The 20912-nt window shown below is 30.3% G+C and overlaps 1 protein-coding gene and 2 pseudogenes across 1 annotated transcript; 2 read left to right on the top strand and 1 right to left on the bottom strand.

Moving 5' to 3' along the window:
• The first annotated feature begins 5930 nt into the window (after positions 1 to 5930).
• On the top strand, positions 5931 to 7262 carry LOC125846032 (beta-D-glucosyl crocetin beta-1,6-glucosyltransferase-like). The gene has a single exon (XM_049525496.1). The coding sequence runs from the start codon at positions 5931 to 5933 to the stop codon at positions 7260 to 7262; it is 1332 nt and encodes a 443-aa protein (XP_049381453.1).
• An 818-nt stretch (positions 7263 to 8080) lies between these two features.
• On the bottom strand, positions 8081 to 13993 carry LOC125846031 (UDP-glucosyltransferase 29-like; annotated as a pseudogene).
• A 5110-nt stretch (positions 13994 to 19103) lies between these two features.
• LOC125846030 (UDP-glucosyltransferase 29-like) lies at positions 19104 to 20230 on the top strand (annotated as a pseudogene).
• The last annotated feature ends 682 nt before the right edge of the window (positions 20231 to 20912 follow it).

Genomic DNA, 20912 nt, shown 5'->3' with positions numbered 1-20912 from the left:
TTGTTTTATTTAGAATATTGAAGTAGAAAATTTAGGCACATTTAAAGAATGTGACTTTATAGGTAATAAAAACCTTTACTAGTGCGTAGAGATAGTATCTATGTAATGATCCGGAAAGTCATTTTTAGAAATTTTTATAAAATTATCGTTTTATCCATCTCGATAGTTGCCCTGAGTCACTACTTTTGATCAGTTTATGAAGTTGGTTGGGAATTTTGAACTATTTGTTTAACTACGGTTATTTAGTTGATGGATATTTGTTAAATAATTAATTTATTTAGTTGGGAGTTAATGGGTCAAGTCCATAATTTACTTGGTACCCTTTATCACTTGACCCGTGTATATAAATAAAATTAGTGAGATTTAACCTATTTAATTATTTTAGAAAAGAAAAAAAAAAGAATAGGGAGAAACCCTAAGCGACATCAATGAGCAGCGAGTGCTCTTCCTTCACGTAAGTATTTTAGCTGAGCTTTTATGATTGTTGTTTTATACATAATTTCTAGTGAAAGAGTTTACACTAAATTGTCCCATTAGTTAACTAATATTTCCCACTAATAATCACATGCATGTGGCGTCAGTGTGACAATCTTCTTAATGGTGAAAGGAAAAATAGTGAACACTTAATTGTGTATGCTATTAGAATTGGGTCTTAAGGGGACAAAATGTGAGTGGCAAGTTATTACATATTGATACCAATTAATGAACGAATATAGGTTTGAAATTTTTATTGGCTTATGTCGTATTTTAATGATTATTATTGCAATGTTGGTTGTGAAAGAAAGTAAGAAAATTGAATAGGAAAAGTTGAAACAAAGTCAGTGGCGTATGTATTGAAGTTGGGGTAGGAATATGGTTGATTTATAATGCCTAATCATTGGACGTGATTGTGGAGCTAATAGTTTAGTGAATTAATGTTTATAGTTGAACATTAGAAATATGTTAATCTGCAAATTGTTTTGAGGCACATCACTAATATTTGACATTAGTTAATATCTAGTTATCACATTATGATTCAAGTTTTGATATATTAAGATGTGAAATTGAATATTGGGTATATTATATTATATGAAAACTCTCAGGGTTGTAGTGTTTGGAGAAATTATGACTTAACCTTAGACTTGAAATTTAGGAAATATGAGATTTGACCTATTGGTTGGAATCAAGATTTAGGAACTTGATTATAAATTGAGTGAGATTTTGGGTCTAGGCTAAACCTATAGTAAAATGGGTGTTGCTAGTTTCAAAATCTTATTGTGATTATGTACTTGATTAGATTTGCATTGATTTGGAAGCTCAGCGAAAGGGAAAGACTGAAGTCCCGGAGTGATTGTTCGATTACTTGAGGCAAGTGGATTTCTAAACCCTTGTTAAGTGTATGGAATTCATGTATTTCCTTGTGATATGTGTTTGGGGGTAATGAGACTTGGTGATGGGTTGACTTGCACATATTCATTATTTTCTAATGATGAAAAAGGGGTAATATATAAAAGGCAATGTGTTTAATTGTTGATGTATGATGTTTGAGACTGGGTTGAAAGACATGTTGAATCATTGTTGATGTTGTATCACGGTTGTATTGTTGTAAATTGTGTATTGTTATGAAAATGGTCATCTCCTCATTATTTGTGTGAATATGTCATTTGCATTGGTTCTGAGACATGGTTGTGATAAGTGTTATGTGATAAGAGGATGTACCATTTCGAGGGACGTATCGCGCACCGCGATGGATTCTATATTTCGAGGAACGTATCGCGCGCCGCAATGGATACTATATATCGAGGGACGTATCACGCGCCGCGATGGATGCATGGACAGATATGTCCCCCATGGGTCCCGAACTGAGAGACAGCGGGTGTGTATCACTAGATCAGACATGCATCATTATACTTGACATTGCATTGCACATATTTATCATTGGTGAACTTGATATTGTGTTTTGATGATCTTGTGAGTGCCTTTCTGTGGAATTTCGATTGATGAATATTGAGTTTGTTGGTGAGGATATGTAATTGTTAGAGTGTTGTTGTTGAGTTGTGTGCTATGTGAATTATGAGCTGTTAGGTTGGGCTGGTTTTATGCATGTTGTAGTTGTGGAGGTTCGATTGGGGTGTAAGGAGTACCCGTATTCTATCCCCTTAGCTTGTGTTTAGAGGTTTACTTGCTGAGTACTGTGTGGTTTGGTACACACCCCTTGTTTCTACAATTTTTTGTAGGTTACTAGCCCGGACATTTATGATATATTCTCTTCTTTTCCGAGGCTTCTTGGAGATTTGTGAGGTAGCTGCTTGTCAACTCAGCAGACCTTCTTACTCCTGTTTGTGATCTTGTTCTACTCTAGAAACAATGTCATATGAGACTTGTATTTTTCTTTTGATTCAATTGTAATACTTTAAAGGCTTGTACACGTGACAACCAGATTTTGGGGGTATTTTTGAGTTTATAATAAAAATTTCCGCATTTTATTGTAATGATTGAGTTTTAGGCTGATTTGTCTTGGTGGATTAAGACGAGTGTCATCATGTCCATTTTTGGGTCGTGACAATCTATAAGACTATAATTAAGTAGATTAAAAGAATAGTTAATGGTCGAAAAATATTTGAATTAGAGGTTTTTCAAGTCAATATCATACCTTAGTTATCAAATGTTTCTTTTTATTTAACTATTATCATCAATGTATTAAAACGCACCTTAACTATAAGTTATTCATGTTTACTATTTGGATTAATCATTATCCTTAAAATAGCAAAAAGGAACAACGGATATTTGATGTGTATCTTTTTAGTACATGGATAATGATAGTTTATATTCAGGAAAAAGAAAATAGTTGATATTAGGGGTGTAAAACTTGTGAAAAAATGATAGTTCAAGTGTGTTTTTGATCATTATCTCTAAAAAGAACTATTTTTAGGTAAATTTGTAAAAAAAAATCTTGTATGTATATTTTTAGTTTTTTTTTTTTTATAAATTGTGTCAATACAATTATATCACATAAACTGATACGAATAAAGTACGTAAAGAGTACATTGTAAATAGATTATTAGGTGCTCAACTTGGTTGTGAGCTAGTTGAGTACGTGTTGTATATTATTTCATGGCTTTAATTATAGGGAAAATTGTGCATTATAGCAAATTATTAATTCAAAATAAATGATATGACTATAGTTTTATTTAATTATAATTCGTAGCAAACACTTGTCATTCTCGCCCCTCTCCCCTGAATCTCGTTAGCCACTCTCAATTTTCTCCCTTGCCTCCCTCACTTTTATACAAACACAATTGTATAAAGCAAGAGAGACTGTATACACAAATACAAATTTCTCCGTCCTATACACTTATAATTATACTAATACAAATATTCCTCTGCTCAGTTCTCTTTTATCTTTCTCTCTCTTTCTCTTGCTTTATGCAAACACAAATTATACAAATACAACGTACAATTTGTGTTTTATAAAACGAGAGAGGTTTGATAAATAAATACAAATGTTTTAACTCGGTTCAATTGTATATTAACTCGATTTTGTTGTATACAAATTCAAATATTATGCAGATATACAAACACAATCATTGATACATATACATAGTAGTTATATATATATACAATTATCTAATCGATATACATATACAATTCACCTCTCTCCACTCTCTTTTCTCTCTCACTCGCCTCTCTCATCTCTCTCTCTCCTAATCTCGCTCGCCACTCTAACCTATCACAAAGAGCATATTCATATAAAAACACAATTTTCATAGACATAGATGCCTGATTTATACAAATCGCCGCGATTTTATACAAATTAGATGTCTGCGATCTATACAAATTAGATGCTCCATAACAAATATAAGTGGAAATATCAAAATTGTAGCTATAAAGTGCTAATATAATTTTTACGTTTGTTATTCCTAAAATTTACTTTTTATATATATGTATAACGAATATATTAAGTATTAACGTGTCGTAATTGATTACGCACACATATTAAATTAGTCATAAAATACTTTATTATTAAGAAAAAGACAAAAAGGTTGTGTCAACCTTATCTCTGGGGAATGACTTTTATTTTCAGAAGATTAAAAAATGGGATGCGTGATCAATGAGATCATTTGGCGAGGTCCACTCCTTAGCATGGGGATTAGGGATCTTTCTAGAAATAAAAACTTCGAGTATGTAAATTATTTTTTTTGGTCTAGTTTGGTAGATAGTAAAAGATATAATTGAAAATTTATTATCTTATATATTATTTCGAATCTTATGATTCTACCTTTAATATAAAAAAAATTGAAAACTAGATCGTTTTACGCTGTATTTTTGTATTCAGTTTCTGAAATTCATGACCCGAATATCTCAACAATACTGTGATATGCCCTATTTATAATACAATACTTTTTCAACTTTTATTTGTGTTTTTCTTGCTCTTTCTTGAAGAAAGTAAATATAATTAGGAAAAATCCTTTTGGCCAGAAAATTTGGTCAGAATTTGATCAGAATGGTATTTTACCTATGTTATTTTACCTTTTTGAATACCCTTTTAACTTTAATATCTTTTAATTAAAAGATAGAAAAAAAAATCAATATATTTTAAAATAAAAAAATATTATAGATTTTTAAAATTTCTTGCCAAATTGTATCAGAAATGCAAAGTTAAGATGTTTAGGTTGTAGCAACTATTAACAAGAGATGTAATAGCCCTTGCACTATTTTGGCAAAATTTTAATTGCCAAGCAAGTGTGGTCCTTCTTTTGCCATAATTCTGATACTAATATTAATTAATAATTATGGTGATATTAATAAGTTCCTAACCTCTTGGTTTGGCTGAATAACTCCAAAAAAAGAAAAAAGGTTGGTGTAAGGCCAGATTTGATAATATCCACATGTTTGTGAGAGTGATTGTTAGTGTAACATTTTAACAAGTATAAAAGGATAAAATTTGCAACAGTTTAGACGCTAATTAATTTTATCTCAAAATTTTTTAAGTTATAATAATTTTGGATTTTTTTAAAATTCACGTATACATTGCTTTTTCGCCCGATACATAACAAACGATACATAAGTTATGTATCAGATATATAAGTTATGTATCATATACATAATTATAAACCAGATTCATACTGATTTAAATTTGAAATAATTGAAGTTATAGATCAACAATAACATTTATACCTCGTTTGCTATATATATATTTTTACTGTAGGGATGGCAGTTGGGGTAGGGCAGGGAAGGGCACACCCTTAATAGGGACCCACCTTCGGATCGGATTTCGATGAATTTTAATTTTTTTCGCTCTAAATTAAATTTATGTTTTTTTAATTTAATTTTGGACACTGAAAATATTTTTTCTGTATTAATTACTGTTCTGAGAATATTATTTCTGTATTAAAATCCTACTTTCAAAGTGAAATTAGGTATTGCTGTTGATTTTCTCCTTGATTTGTTCTTGGAAAAATGAAAATCAATATTTTTTAAATGTACTAAATTATTCTATAGATATATAAGTGTATCTAAAATAAGATCTAAACACTTTATGCCCACGACCGTCTATGTACTACATAGCATTGTAAACCGCCGTAGACAAGTCCTATGCAATAGGCTCGACACAAAAGACATTGAGCAGGATAATCTCTGGTCATCTATGTGGTGTAATTTGTAAATGACCACCCTCTAAACCAACTGAGTAATCCCGAAAGGACTAGTTGTGAAACTTTGTGTTTTACAATATGTAGTTCCATTAATAATATTGATGTGTTTTACAAAGCATTTCTTGTTTCTCTTATTGTAAAAATCAGCAACATATATACATTGAAATCTCAGGAAACTTATTTTTGTCCTTAATATTGTTTTCTCTTAATTATTTCTAATAAAGCCTCTCATTTTTCTTCCTTCTTTCACTCTCAAAAAAAAAAAAACATGAATTTTTGTTTTAGGAAAAAGTTTCCATGGCTACACAAGTACCACCAAAGCATCGTAATGCTTTGAGGGTACTTATGTTTCCGTGGTTAGCTTATGGACACATCTCTCCATTCCTCGACTTAGCTAAGAAACTCGCGGACAGAGGATTCTCTGTCCACGTTTGTTCTACAATTATAAGTCGAGAAACTATAAATAAACAAATCCCTGAAAAATACTCTGCTTCAATTAAGATGGTTGAGCTTTGTTTACCAAAATTACCTAAACTTACGACGAATGAAATCCCAGTCGATATGGATCACATTGTTCTAAAAACACTCAAATTGTCCAAATCCAACTTCGCGAAAATCTTGAAAAATCTGAAACCTGATTTGGTTATTTACGACTTATTATTGCAATGGGCTGAAGGCGTAGCGAATGAACAGGGGATTCCAGCAATGAAATTCGTAGTTATGGGTGCAGCGGTGTTTTCATACTTTTATAATTCGATAAGAAAACCCGAGGTTGAATTCCCTTTTCAGGATATTTATCCTGGAAAAAATGAGCTGATGAAACTGAATGAATTGATTGCGAAATTTTCTAGAGAGGAAGAACATGATGATGTTGATGATCCTTTTGCTGAAGGAAATATACAAATTATGTTGATGAGTACCTCTAGAACTATAGAGGGTAAATATATTGATTATTTCACTAAATTGAGTAATTGGAAAGTTATTCCTGTTGGTCTACCAATAAAAAATCGCGTAACTAATGACGTGGATAACGTGGAGGTTATTGATTGGCTAGGAACAAGAGATGAGAATTCAACTATTTTTGTGTCATTTGGGAATGAGTATTTCTTGTCAAAAGAAGAAATGGAGGAATTAGCTTTTGGGTTGGAGTTAAGTAATGTTAATTTCATATGGGTTGTAAGATTTCCAGAAAGGGAAAAGCGAAATGTTGAAGATGTATTGCCAAAAGGTTTTCTTGAAAGAATTGGAGAAAGGGGAAGAGTTTTGGACAAATGTGTGTTACAATCAAGAATTTTGAATCATTCAAGTATTGGTGGATTTATAAGTCCTTGTGGTTGGCATAATGTAATTGAATGTTTAGATTTTGGGGTTCCTATAATAGCAATGCCTATACATCTTGATCAACCTATGAATGCTAAGTTGATGGTAGAATTGGGAGTCGCGGTGGAGATTGTTAGAGATGATGATGGGAAAATTTATAGAGAAGAAATCGCGGAAACTCTTAAAGGTGTCGTAACAAGGGGGAATTTGAGGGCAAAAGTTAGAGATGTCAGCAAAAATTTGAAATCTATAGGAAATGAAGAGATAGATGGAGCTGCTAAAGAGCTAATTCAACTTTGTAAGATGTAGTAATAAGATGTGATTGATGTGGTAGAATTGTTTATTTTTATCACTTATTATGTATTCAAACACACATCGACATTGAGTTTTTTTTTCGGTTTTCCATCCAGTGTCAGATCATCGGATCCCGATTAAATTTGGATTCCTAACAAAGGCGACTCCATACCCAAGGGTATTCGAACCCGAGACCTCTTGGTTAAGGATGGAGGAGTACTTACCACTCCACCACAACTCTTGTTGGTATCGACATTGAGTTTACTTACACGTACTTGTTATCGATTGAGAAAAAATATTTAGCCAACTCTGCATTGAGAAATTAACATAAATAATTGTTTACCTAAGAACAAATTAAAATAGACAATAAACGTATACGTATATTATATTAGATTGAAGTTGTAAATATTCTACGTGACATGTTTAAAACTATAAAATTATATGATATTTTGATACATTATACACATCTTTAATATAAAACCACAAATCCAAAAAAAAATAAATTACTTTCTTAAATTTCTTGTCCAGACAAACTAAGAAATATCTTTCGATATTTAGTAACAATCTTTCTTTAATAACACATGCACGCGCGCACACACACAATAACCATGATGACTCAAACACTTCTTTTCTTAAAAGACCTTATAGAGCGCAAATACAAATCAATGGATATTTTCAATATAAATATCAAACACATAATGAAAATACAAATCAAATATTTTCAATACAAATATCAAACACACAATGAAAACCCAAAGAAAAACAATAAAGTAGACAATATCACAAGCATATGACCAACAAATAAAAAAAAAAGGTACATGAATTAAAATAAATCAAAATGAATTCATGTTGTTGTTGCAAAGTGCAACCAACTCCTCCACCACTCCATCTATCTCTTCATCCCCTTTCATCTTCATCTTCTCACTCAATTTTTTAGTTTTCTTCCTCATACTTTCACCACTTTCTTCAATTACCACTTCCCATTTTCATCCTTCAATGCTTCAACTCCCATGCCAATATGTTCCACAATTGATTGGTTGGTCATGGTACATTGGCATTGCAATGATGGGCACACCAAATTTCATACTCTCCGTTAATGAACCCCATCCACAATGACTCACAAATCCACCGATACTCGTGTGTTGTAGAATTGTGGCTTGTGGATCCCATTTTTCCAAAACCATTCCTCTTTCCCCTACCCTTTCAAAAAATCCTTGTGGTAATACATCTTGAATACTTATTTTTTCATCTTGTGGACACCTAATAACCCAAATGAAGTTCACTTTACTAAGCTCTAGCCCTTGTGCTACTTCATGGATTTCTTCCTTTGATAGAAACCACTCACTCCCAAATGACACAAACACACTTGAACCTTTTTCTTTCTTGTCATGCCATTGCATGATGCCCACATCATGCTCATCATTTTGTTCAATGGAATCAGGAACTAGAAAACCTATCGGGACGATTTTCTTGGAAATTAATTCAGAGAGATAATCCATATATTTCACTTCAAAATCCTTCACTAGTATAATGTCACGCGATTGCCTAATGGCCTCCATGAATGCGTCTTTCATATTAACTTTTGAGTTTTCCATTGCAAGCTTTTGCATTTGAAGCATCTCATGTAAATTTCAGGAAATGGAAATTCAACTCCGGGCTTAGTGGAAGAATAAAACAATCATAGCAATGCTAAAAGTGAGGAATTGCACGGCAGGAATGTTTATAGAGGACGCGAACTCAGCAGCCCACGTCATATTTAAGTCATAAATGACTAAGTCTAGATTAAGAGTTTGTAATATTTTTGAAAATTCTGGAGTGGCGTTTTGAAATGCTTCGATTAGAGTGCTTGTGAGATGGTGTGGGAGGCTATTGGTGGTGTGGTAATGAGGAGGAAGATTAAGTTCAACAAATTCTATTGATTGAGAATACTAGTATACGTGCTCACGTGTTGCGCAGATGATTTAAAATGTATTAATTTCATAATTAAAATAACTAATAAAATTTATTATGCACATAATAATATATTTCTTTATAATGGTAATAATAATAATATACAAATCATTAACTGATTTATTTGAGCACATTAAATTAATATTATTAATACATAATTCATTTATAATATATTATGTTGAAATTTTTCTAAGGATACTATTAATTTTATAATTATTGTTTCTTATCAAATATGAAATACTTTTTAAATATTTTTATGTGTTTGTACTTTATTCTTTTTATGTCGTTTGAGTAAAAAATTATGTTAATAATTTAATAATTCTAACATTTCATATAAAATATTTGATATCATGAGATTAAATGGCATGTTGATATATTTTTTGTATATGTTTTATTTAAAATCCAAAAAAAAAATCAAAATATTTTTTCCAATTAAATTTATGTAAAATTATAATATAATTAGAAAAAACAAAAATAGCAATATTCCAATATTCCTTGTTTCTCTCGCTATACAACCCTATATTATAGGGTCATCATTTATACATACAATTATCTGTCAGATATTTCATTAAATTATTTTTACAAAAAAATAAGCTAAATTTATTTGTGTTTTAAATCTATGTAACTCTAAACATAAATTTGTAGTTCCTATAGCAACATTAACAAAAATAAAAATAAAAAAGGCAAAAAATTATTTTTTTTTAAAAAAAAATCTATTTGATGAGATTTACTAACATGTTTTTTCTTATCTTTCTAATTACATTATAGATCCCTTCTAATTTTTTTATAAAGCAATAAAAACTCTCTATGCACTTTATAGATTATAGGTTTATTTAAAAAAATATTTAAGCAATAAAAATTCTCTGTAAGCAATTATTTAAAAAATACACATGCAAAAAAATAAAAGAATTATTAATCTTAGAAATATAGATACAAAGAAACAAAAAAATATTTTTTATTGTGTTTAGAGGAAATGAAAAAAGAAAAAATATCTGAGTGTCGTAGACCATATCGTTCTCGCAATGCACAACAATATTCATCAAGGTTTCAATTGTGACATTCTTCCCACGTAATTTTTTATTTTTCAGTCGCGTATGTCTTTCTTCGTTTCTTCACAACTGTCAAAGCACTTATTATCATCATTCCGCTGTAATATGCAGTTACCTATATACAATTCATTTTACAAAAGTAAAACCACAAACAAATAAGGCTAGTTACTATTCAGATTTGAAGAACAAAAAAATAATCTAAAAATACATGACAACTTACCAGGGGCGGCTCAACATAATTTGTGGCCTAAAGCGAAATTTTTATTAGAGGCCTAAAATCTATATAAATTTTATCTATATCTATTTATTTTTCTAAATTTCTAGACGTAAATTACTACTTAATATCTTTTATATAAATGATTTTTCAAACACTTTTTTTTTTTAATTATTAGTTTAAGTAAGATTTTATCAATTCAACATTGAAAAACATCCTTTTATTGAGACAATTATTATATGAATTATTAACACAATTTTTTAAGTAATAAGTTGATAAACTTTAAAGATAAGAGTTAGAATCATAGAATTTGATTCAAAAAGTTGATAACTTGGTATACCTACTTTAATATGAAAATTAACAAATAAATTAAAAAAAAGAATTTGTAATGCACTTTGTTCAACACTTTGCGACTATTGATTCATATTTTTGAGAGTGTATTACTCTAACTATCAAAGATTTGAAGAAATAAAGTGCAAAAAGAGTTACAAAGGATAAATAATGCGAGTGTTAACGAAGAAAATGTAAGAATCCAAAACAATGTTTCCTTAATTTCTTCTATTTGAATGGGGTTAAGATACATAATTTTTTATTTATAAAAATTTGAGGCCCCCAAAAGGCCAATGCCTAAAATTTTATAGGCAAGAGCCGGCCCTGCAACTTACCTTTGACAAAATGAAGTTTAGGAGTTCTTTGCCTAATGGAGAGTAAATTCCTTTCAACAATTGCAAGGGAGAAGTTTAAATAATGAAATTTTAAAGTGACTAATTATATTTAATTTAGGACTTTATATAATTTTTAAATAATCAATACATCTTTAACTTATTTATTTAGTTGACGGCCTAAAATTTAAAATTCAAAATGTATTGGTTAATAGTTATCCAATTCTAATTTTTAGCAACGTGGCAAAGAAGTTTTAAAACTCCCTATTTAATTGGATAAATATTCTTTTTAAAATAAAGATTAATAATTTGGTTTTGAAATAGTAATTTTGCAACCGTAAAATTTATTGTTTTTTTTTTACTGTTTGCAAATTTTATATCCATACTTTTTTTTAGTGTTTGCAACTTTGAAATTTTGTCTTTTGGCATTTTTAAAATTTAAAAATTAGATAGATATCTATAAACATAGAGACTACCGCTTAGATTATATTAATTACTAATATATTTCTTTGGTGAAAAATACATATGAATTTTATTAGTTTAATATATAAAATATTAAACATTTTATATATAAATGCAGTAATCTATTTATTTAAAATAATAGTGAATAGTGAATTATTATTTTTAAAATGTTGAATTTAGAAGTTTTGGAAAGATAGTTAATATATTTCGCATTAAAAATGTATAGTGTTCTAAAACAAAATAAATAGATAGTGAAAACTTTGTAAATCATAGCTTTTAAAAAAAATAAAAATCGAACTCCAATATTTTTTAAGCTTTTTAATTTTAGTAATAAATAAATTTATTCCCTAATTTTTAGAATTGATTTAAAATTATTTTTAAAAATAATTTTATTTATTTAAAAAATCAATTTTTTTAGCATTATCTTAAATGTTTATCATGAAAGTAAATTTTTAACTATTTTTTAAAACTAATTTTTTTTTACTAATCTATAAATTGAATTTCAAAAATATAAAATATGTTTTAAAAAGTGTTGATAGTTTTCATTAGTTGTGCATTGGCATGTGTCTATTTTCTAGGATACTATTAATTTTAGAATTATTTTTTCTTGATCAAATATGAAATTCTTTTCAAATGTTTTTATGTGTTTGTATTTTATTCTTTTTATGTCGTTTGAATAAAAGTAATTATGTTGATAATTTATTAATTCTAACATTCATATAAAATATTTGATATCATGAGATTATATGGCATGTTGATATATTTTTTGTATATGTTTTATTCAAAATTAAAAAAAAATTCAAAATATGTTTTCCCTGCCAGATATTTTGTTAAAATATTATTAAAAAATAACAAGCTAAATTTATTTGTGTTTTAAATCTATGTAACTCTAAACATAAATTTATAGTTCCTATATTTTAGGAACATTAAAAAAAAAAGAACAAAAAAAAAAAAAAGGCAAACACTTGTTTTTTTTTTTTTAAAAAAATCTATTTTATGAGGATTACTAACATATTTTTTCTTATCTTTATAATAATTTAGATTATAGATCCCTTTTAATTCCTCTTTAAAGCAATAAAAACTCTCTGTGCACTTTATAGAATATAGGTTTATTTCAAAAAAAATAAATTAAGCAATAAAATTCTCTGTAAGCAATTATTTTTAAAAAAACACATGCAAAAAAACAAAAGAAATATTAATCGTAGAAATATAGATACAAAGAAATAGAAAATTATTATTTATTGTGTTTAGAGGAAATAAGAAAAGAAAAAACGTATCTGAGTGTCGTAGACCATCTCGTTCTCGCAATGCACAACAATATTCATCAAGGTTTTCATTATGACATTCTTCACACGTAATTCTTTATTTTTTACTCGCGTATGTCTTTCTTCGTTTCTTCACAATTGTCTGAGCACTTATTATCATCAGTCCGCTGTAATATGCACGTACTTATATACAATTCATTTTACAAAAGTAAAACCATAAACAAATAAGGCTAGTTACTATCCAGTTTTGATGAACAAAAAATAATCTAAAGATATATGACAACTTATCTTGACAAAATGAAGTTTAGGAGTTCTTTGTCTAATGGAGAGTAAATTCCTTTCAACAATTGCAAGAGAGAAGTTTAAAGTTAATGAAATTTTAAAGTGACCAGTTATATTTAATTTAGGACTTTATATATTAGTTTTCTCATCGAGGATTTTATATATAACTGAATTATTCATCTTATTATATATAAAATATTAAAAATGTTTTGTGTTCTTAAAACAAAATAAATAGATAGTGAAAACTTTGTAAATCCTAGATTTAAAAAAAAATAAAATAATCAGACTCCAAATTTTTTTAACCTTTTTAAATTTTAATAATAAATACAATTATTCCCTAATTTTTAGAATTGATTTAAAATTTAAAATTTAAAATAATTTTTTAAAATAATTTATTTATTTAAAATATAAACTTTTTTAGCATTATCTTAAATATTTATCATGAAAGTAAATTTTCAAATTTTTTTGAAAAATAAATTATTATTTTACTATTTATAGATTGGATTTAAAAAATATAAAATGTGTTTTAAAAAATGTTGACAGTTTTCAGTATTTGTGTATTGGCATGTCTATTTTTATTTGAAATTTTGAATTTATAATATTTAATTATTTATTATTTAAAATTCTGAAAATTTGTGGCGCTGACATTTGTCATTTTTTCTTCTCCTATTATATATAGATAGACTATTATATATAAATAGATTCTTTTGTGACATTTTTCTTGATGGAACTTAGGTTTATTGGAGTGGAACATAAGTAAATATGGAAATTTTTATTTGTGAGTTTTTTGGCTAGTTCTAAAAATGGACTTATGTGACCATGGTAACATAACTACATTAATGGTGTTTTTCTTCTCCTCCATATATTATCAATTTATGTTTCTATGATATATATGGTTTTATGGGTGAGTGAAAATATCTATATGATGATAATCTATTTATAGTATATTATTGCTTATTTTTAATTGTGAGCATGACTAACATGGTGTATATTATAACATGGTGTCGTAATTGATTATTCAAGAAATATGTATATAAGAAACACAAAAAGGATCGTGCAATGGTGCAAGCATTATTCTCTCGTGGAATGGCTTTTATTTTAAAAGATTTAGTTTCTAAACTAATATACGTATCTTAGTTTGACAGATTGCAAAGTTCTTTTTATTTTAAATTTTTCATTTTCATGTTTTGGTTTGATTTTACAAGAAATTTGAAAATATAAAGAGAAATTTTAAACTTATGCTTAAAATAAATATATACATGTGTAACAATTAACATACTAAAAAGATTGAATACCATTTGAATATTATAATTTTAAACATGTCCGGTATATATTTGGTCTTAGAGTAAAATATTTAATTTTTTAATTTTTTCATATTTGATTGGAACAAAATATTTATAATTCTCCCAAGTGGCACAATAATATACTTATTTGTAAAAATAATATACGAACGTTGTTGAAATAATATTGTGTCATTTAGTTATCAAATATTTTATGTGCGCCCATGTGACCGGTTCCCTTTTATCAATTTAAAAAATAACATTTAAATACAGGGCAAATTACATATTATTGCTCATTCTAAGTTGTGAGCATGATTAATATGGTGTATATTATTTTTATTTTATGACTCGTCCTTTATACAACTGAGTTGTAAATTATAATTGATTACTTAGGAAATATATAATTGTGCCAATAGTTTTTCTTGAAGTGACTTGATATCTGACTCTCGAACTCGATTCCCAACCCTAACACACTTTTAACGATGACTTCGATACAAGGTACGACTTAGTCGATGCCAATTTCTAATTATAATATTTTTTTGGATTTAGTAATATTATAGTATTTTCCATATAATACATAAATGCTCTTAAAAAATTTCTTATAAAGCAATTAAATTAGAGAATGAAAAAAAACCACTTATATAAAGTATTTTCCATGTCATTCTCGTAAGAGAAGTCGTCAATCCTTAGGATAGTATGCAAATATTCAAATCAAAATTCAACAAATATAAACATATGATATCCTTTATTAAAACTGAATTAAAAAAGCACACACACACACACGATAAGTCAACTTACAATTTAAGTATATTATTGCTTATTCTTAGTTGTGAGCATATAACGTGGTGTATATTATTTTTATTTCATGACTTCTCTTTTTATTCGAGTATGTTGTAAATCGTTATTGATTTGTAACGATCCGAATCGTCGTTATTTAGGAAGGGCAAAAATCTGTGAAAAAGTCTGGGCCACTGTCTAGCGGGACAGATGCTGCTGGGGCGGCGGCGCCACATCAGGTAAGTTGCCGCTAGAGCGGGTGAGGCGAGAAAAAATGTAAATTACGAGAAATCCTAGTTTCTCCATCTTCGTAAAATACCTAAATAAGTCGTAAAACACCCTAGAAACCTCAGAAAAGTTGCTCTAAGCTTGGGAAGGAAGGAGAAGGAGAATTCTAGCTTGAGGATGGTGAAATCTTGTAGATTATTGGACAAATTCGCTGTCACGAACCCGGAAAACTCGAATCAAAGTCAAACTCTGTACAACTGCTTGGCGCCCAGGTAGGCTAGGTTTTTTCACAATTGAGTAGTTTTAAATCTGTGCTTACTACGTAATATATGTAAATCAATGGTAGGGTTGTGTGTAGACCTTCATGGCACCGAATAAATTACATGAATAATCCTTAGAATCCAAAGTATGTGGGTTTATGCCTTGTGAGGAGAAATTGATGAGTTGTTAGAAAAACCTAGAATTGCTATCATGGATAGAATGGGGTCAAGAATAAGGACATGAAATCAAGAGTGGAACTAGATTTATGTATGTATGCTACTTCCGATAATTGAAGTGATGAAATTGAGGAATTATGATGAATTGTGATTAAACTCTAATAGGAAATCCTACTAATGAACTAGGGCTGAGTATGGTCAATTATTATATATATGATGGGGACTGAGGAGTAATTTGTAGGTGATGGTTGTGATTCTATGATGGTGTGATGTATGCTTGTTCTTGCTTCATTATGATACTTGTATGTATATGAATGTTGTAATGTTGATCATATTTGTTGTAATTGAGATAATGAATGATGATTTCCTTGAAATCATGACTTAAATGTATGATATTGATGATATACTTGTGATTGTGATTGTGGTGTGTGAATGAGATCGGTTGTCACGTTCGGCATAACTAACTTGGATCAAATTGCCACGTTCCGACATAAATATGAGATCGATTGCCACATTCCGGCATAACTAACTTGGATCGAATTGACACATTCCGGCATAAATATGGGATCAGTTGCCATGTTTCGGCATAATTATGGGATCAGATTGCCACGTTCCGACATGCTAACTATTTGGGTTTGGGTTCCACGAGAGGACCAATGATGTGATATAAGTGTGAGTTATTCGTTGACCGTGTACTTGTTGACAATATTGTAGATGCTTGATATATGTTTGTGAGTAAAGTGTTGTATTGGTTTGTTTATGTTGTACTTGGTGGACCCGTGCTATGACAATTTATAGTTGGTTGTTCGTGGGTTGTAATGGCGAGGGTAGAGATAGTGTATGTGAAGGAAATTGTTGGATGGATTTCACCTTGGGGAACAAGAGTTTGGGTTAGTGTGAAGAAAGTTGAATTAATGTATTATGTGACTATGGTTGGGTAATGCGGCGAGGAAGCAAGGGTATGACGTGAGCGGGTAGTTGCATTAGCGGTGGTTGTACTTGGGTATTTTCTACGTGTTTTTAGAATGGTTAAGCTATGATCAGGAATTTGGTAAGTGGGTTGAGTCAAAAGGGGGTTAGTAATCAAGGTGCTAGTGTATATTAGAGGTGTTTCCAAGAGAGGGTAAAGGTGGAGAAGCGAGTGGTTATTTCATGATCTTACTAGTTGGTTTCTTATGTTATGTGGTGGGTGTCGGGTTGACCGAAGATGCCTACCAGTATGTGTGTTTGTACTGATACTACTCTTGCTATGTCTTTTGACATAGTCTGGATGCAGGATTGGTGACGTTTCATTAGGTGAAGACGAAGAAAATCTCCAGCAGCTTCTGTTCTTCCTTCCGCATGGTGGGAGATGTGTCTTTTATTTTATTGTCCAGTTATGACTTTTAGTAGCTCTTGTACCTGTTTAGACTAAATCCATCGGAGTTGTTAAATTACTTTTCAAGTTGACTAAAAGTGTGCCTACAAGCATTATTTTTATAAAATTGTAGTGTTATGTTTATTTTTGTTTTCTTCCAAATTTCCGCATGTTTTAACTATTGGGATATGAGGGTTCTCCTACTTAGGTGTTAGAGTGGATGCCCACACGGCCGGTGGATTGGGTCGTGACATAATTACTCAGGAAATATGTATGTATACATATATCTATATATGAGAAATATACAAAAAGGATCATGACAACTTTCTCTTTTAAAAGGAATTTTATTTTAAAAGAGATTTGATTTATAAATTATTTCACGTTTCTTAGTTTGACAAAATGTAACTTTTTGTTTTCATTTTATGGGAGCTTTGTAGCACAACTCAAAAATAAACGTGATGACACTTGTCTTATTACACCACGACAAGTCAGTCTCAAATCGAACAATACGAAACAAATGTGGAAACAAACTAATAATAATAATAATATAAGTGCGGAAACTTAGCCAATTTCATAAATACCCCAAAATCTGGTTGTCACGTCTACAAACATCTAATGTATAAAAATAGAATTGAAAGATAAATACAAGTCTCAATGTCTATGGTTCTAGAATAGAAAAAAAAACATAATGTAAGGAACAAGAGCGGTGTATGATAAGCAGATATCTCTTAATGTATCTCTAGAAAGCCTCGGAAAAGATGAAGAGAATGATCACACAGGTCCGGGCTCAAAACCTACACAAGTGTAGCAGCAAATAGTGATTACCAAACAAAAAGGTACTCAACAAGGTAACCCACTAAAAGAAGGTAAAACTAAGCTAGAATACGAGTGCTCTTTTCGTTCCAACTAAACCGCCTCAACTACAACCTACATAGAAAGAATCTCACCCTAACAATTTACAATACACAACTCATAAGATTTAACAATCACATTCCAATAGTCACAATTCAACAATCAACAAGTATCAAGTCGATCAATCACAAATATCGAGTATGTCAATCACAAGTATCAAGTATCTCAATCACAAGTATCAAGTTCAACAATTCACAATATTCAAACACTTGACAGAACCATTTCTCATCGGCACAAAACCACTCGCCTGAACCATTTCCCATCCACATTTGTCACTGAATTTGCAGATAGTGGAAAAGATACATCATGGAGCACATGATCGACTTTTAGGTATATATAGATCTTTGAGCTAATAAGGTTAATTATCTACTCACGCTAAAAGACAAAAAGAATAAACGATACAAGCTAAATTAGATATCTATGAAAAAATAACGATCAAAGAGATATTTGCTAATGAGGTTAAAAAAAAAAATTAACTATCTAAAGGATGAGTCAAATATATTTTTTCTTAAAAGACCTTATAGAGTGCGAATATATATCAATGAATATTTTCACTACAAATATCAATCACACAACCATTTTTCTTAAAAGACCATACAAATTGCGAAAACAATTCAATAAATATTTTCAATACAAACATCAAACAAACAATAAAAATCCCCCCAAAAAAATAAACAATAAATGGGACAGATTAAATCTTGTTGGTAATCATTTGTTGTTGGCTTGTTGCAAAGTGCAACCAACTCAACCACCACTCCATCTATATCTTCATCCCCTTTCATATTCATTTTCTCACTCAATTCTCTAGCTTTCTTCCTCACACCCTCACTACTTTCTTCAATTACCACCTCCCTTATCACTTTTGCGATTTCTTCACTTTGTAACTTCCCATTTTCATCCCTCAATGTTTCAACTCCCATACCAATATGTTCCACAATCCTAGCATTGATTGGTTGGTCATGGTACATTGGCATTGCAATTATGGGCACACCAAATTTCATACTCTCCGTTAACATTCCTGCTGTGCGAAACTCACTTTTGGCGCGGCTGTTGTTTCTTTAGCCATCCATATGTCTGATGATACGGAGGATAAGTTCCCGTTTCCTGAAATTTACTTTCATGAGTACGAAATGCTTTCATTGAAGGAAGCCGTTAAAAAAGCACCGGGTAATAAGTACTCATTTGATGAGGCTATTAGGCTATCGCGTGACATTATTCTGGTGAAAACTTGTAGATATTTTGAAGGGAAATATATAGATTATCTTTCAAATTTGGTTTCCAAGAAAATAGTCCCCGTTGGTTCACTAGTTCAAGAATCCATTGCGCGAGATGATCATGATGAGGAGATCATTCAATGGCTTGACAAGAAAGAGAAATGTTCAACTGTGTTTGTTTCATTTGGGAGCGAGTATTTTCTATCCAAGGAAGACATATTTGCAGTAGCTCGAGGGCTAGAACGTAGCAAAGTGAACTTCATTTGGGTTATCAGGTTTCCACAAGGTGAAAGAATAAGCATTCGAGATGCATTACCAGAAGGGTATCTTGAAAGGGTAGGAGAAAGAGGAATGGTTATCGAAGGATGGGCTCCTCAAGCAACAATTCTTCAACGTCCATCAATAGGTGGATTCGTTAGTCACTGTGGATGGAGTTCATTCATGGAAAGTATGAAGTTTGGTGTGCCTATAATTGCCATGCCAATGCACATTGATCAACCAATGAATGCTAGGCTTGTGGAGTATATTAGGATGGGAGTGGAAGCAGCAAGGGACGAGGATGGTAAACTACAGAGTGAAGAGATTGCAAACACGATAAGGAAGGTGTTAGTTGAGGAAAGTGGGGAGGATGTGAGGAACAAAGCTAAGGAACTAAGTGAGAAGATGAACGCGAAAGGGGATGAAGAGATAGATGGAGTGGTGGAAGAGCTGGTGTCTCTTTGTAGCAACAAATAATTAAGATTTAAGTTATATCTATCTAGTAAGTTAATTTCATATGCTTGAGAGAGTTTAATATTTTTTTGTGATGGTAACATGTGATTGAGCTAGAGCCGGAGGAACAAGAGGATGACTGTGTTTCTCTTCGAATGAAATGACAGAAAATTTTCCATTTGATTGACGACTTGTGAGTTGTGACCATATGAGCTAAACAATCCGTCCTAGTTATTTTTAATCGTCTCATCTTACTGTCTTTTCCTCTATAACCTTTTTCTATAACACGTAGTAATTTTTTTTTGCTTGTATATGTCTTTCTCAGCATAAGAATATATCCACTTGATTCTAAATGACAAGTCTTTGATTCTAAAAAGTCGAAAATGGATAAAGAAGAACCTGCAAATGTAAAGCTCCGCGTCTTGCTCTCTATTTCCCCCTCTTTGTGTGCTCTTTCCTGTCGATTTTTTATCTAACAATGATTTTCAGTATCTTGATTTCCATTGTTGCCAAACTTTTGAGTCAAAATGCTCTTTGGCGCGAAGAGGAAAGAAAGTTGAGGTTACTGGAAATTCCAAAATCTGAAAGAAAAAAAAAGTAATCAATATTTTGAGTGGAACAAAACAAAATAGGCAATGTAACATCGAAAATAAGACAAATTATCTACTACAACAGATAAATACAATCTAATGGTATAAAGATCATTTACCGTGATAGTGCATATAACTTAAACTCTTGAGTTGAAGTGACTGTCCATATCAATCAGTCCAACACAATATTCAACAGTCAATATAAGGCTGCCGGTACAAATCTAAACGCCTTTTTTCTTTGTTATCAAATCACTAGGAAACTTCTATATAAGATA

The sequence above is a fragment of the Solanum stenotomum genome, chromosome 11, assembly GCF_019186545.1.
Source record: "Solanum stenotomum isolate F172 chromosome 11, ASM1918654v1, whole genome shotgun sequence".
Classification (NCBI taxonomy): Eukaryota; Viridiplantae; Streptophyta; class Magnoliopsida; order Solanales; family Solanaceae; genus Solanum; species Solanum stenotomum.
Note: the sequence above shows the minus strand (reverse complement) of the source record. Positions and strands in the feature narration are given on the sequence as shown.

Excerpts from the sequence above, each read along its gene's own strand:
- LOC125846032 (XM_049525496.1), top strand. The coding sequence starts at position 5,931 with ATGGCTACACAAGTACCACCAAAGCATCGTAATGCTTTGAGGGTACTT.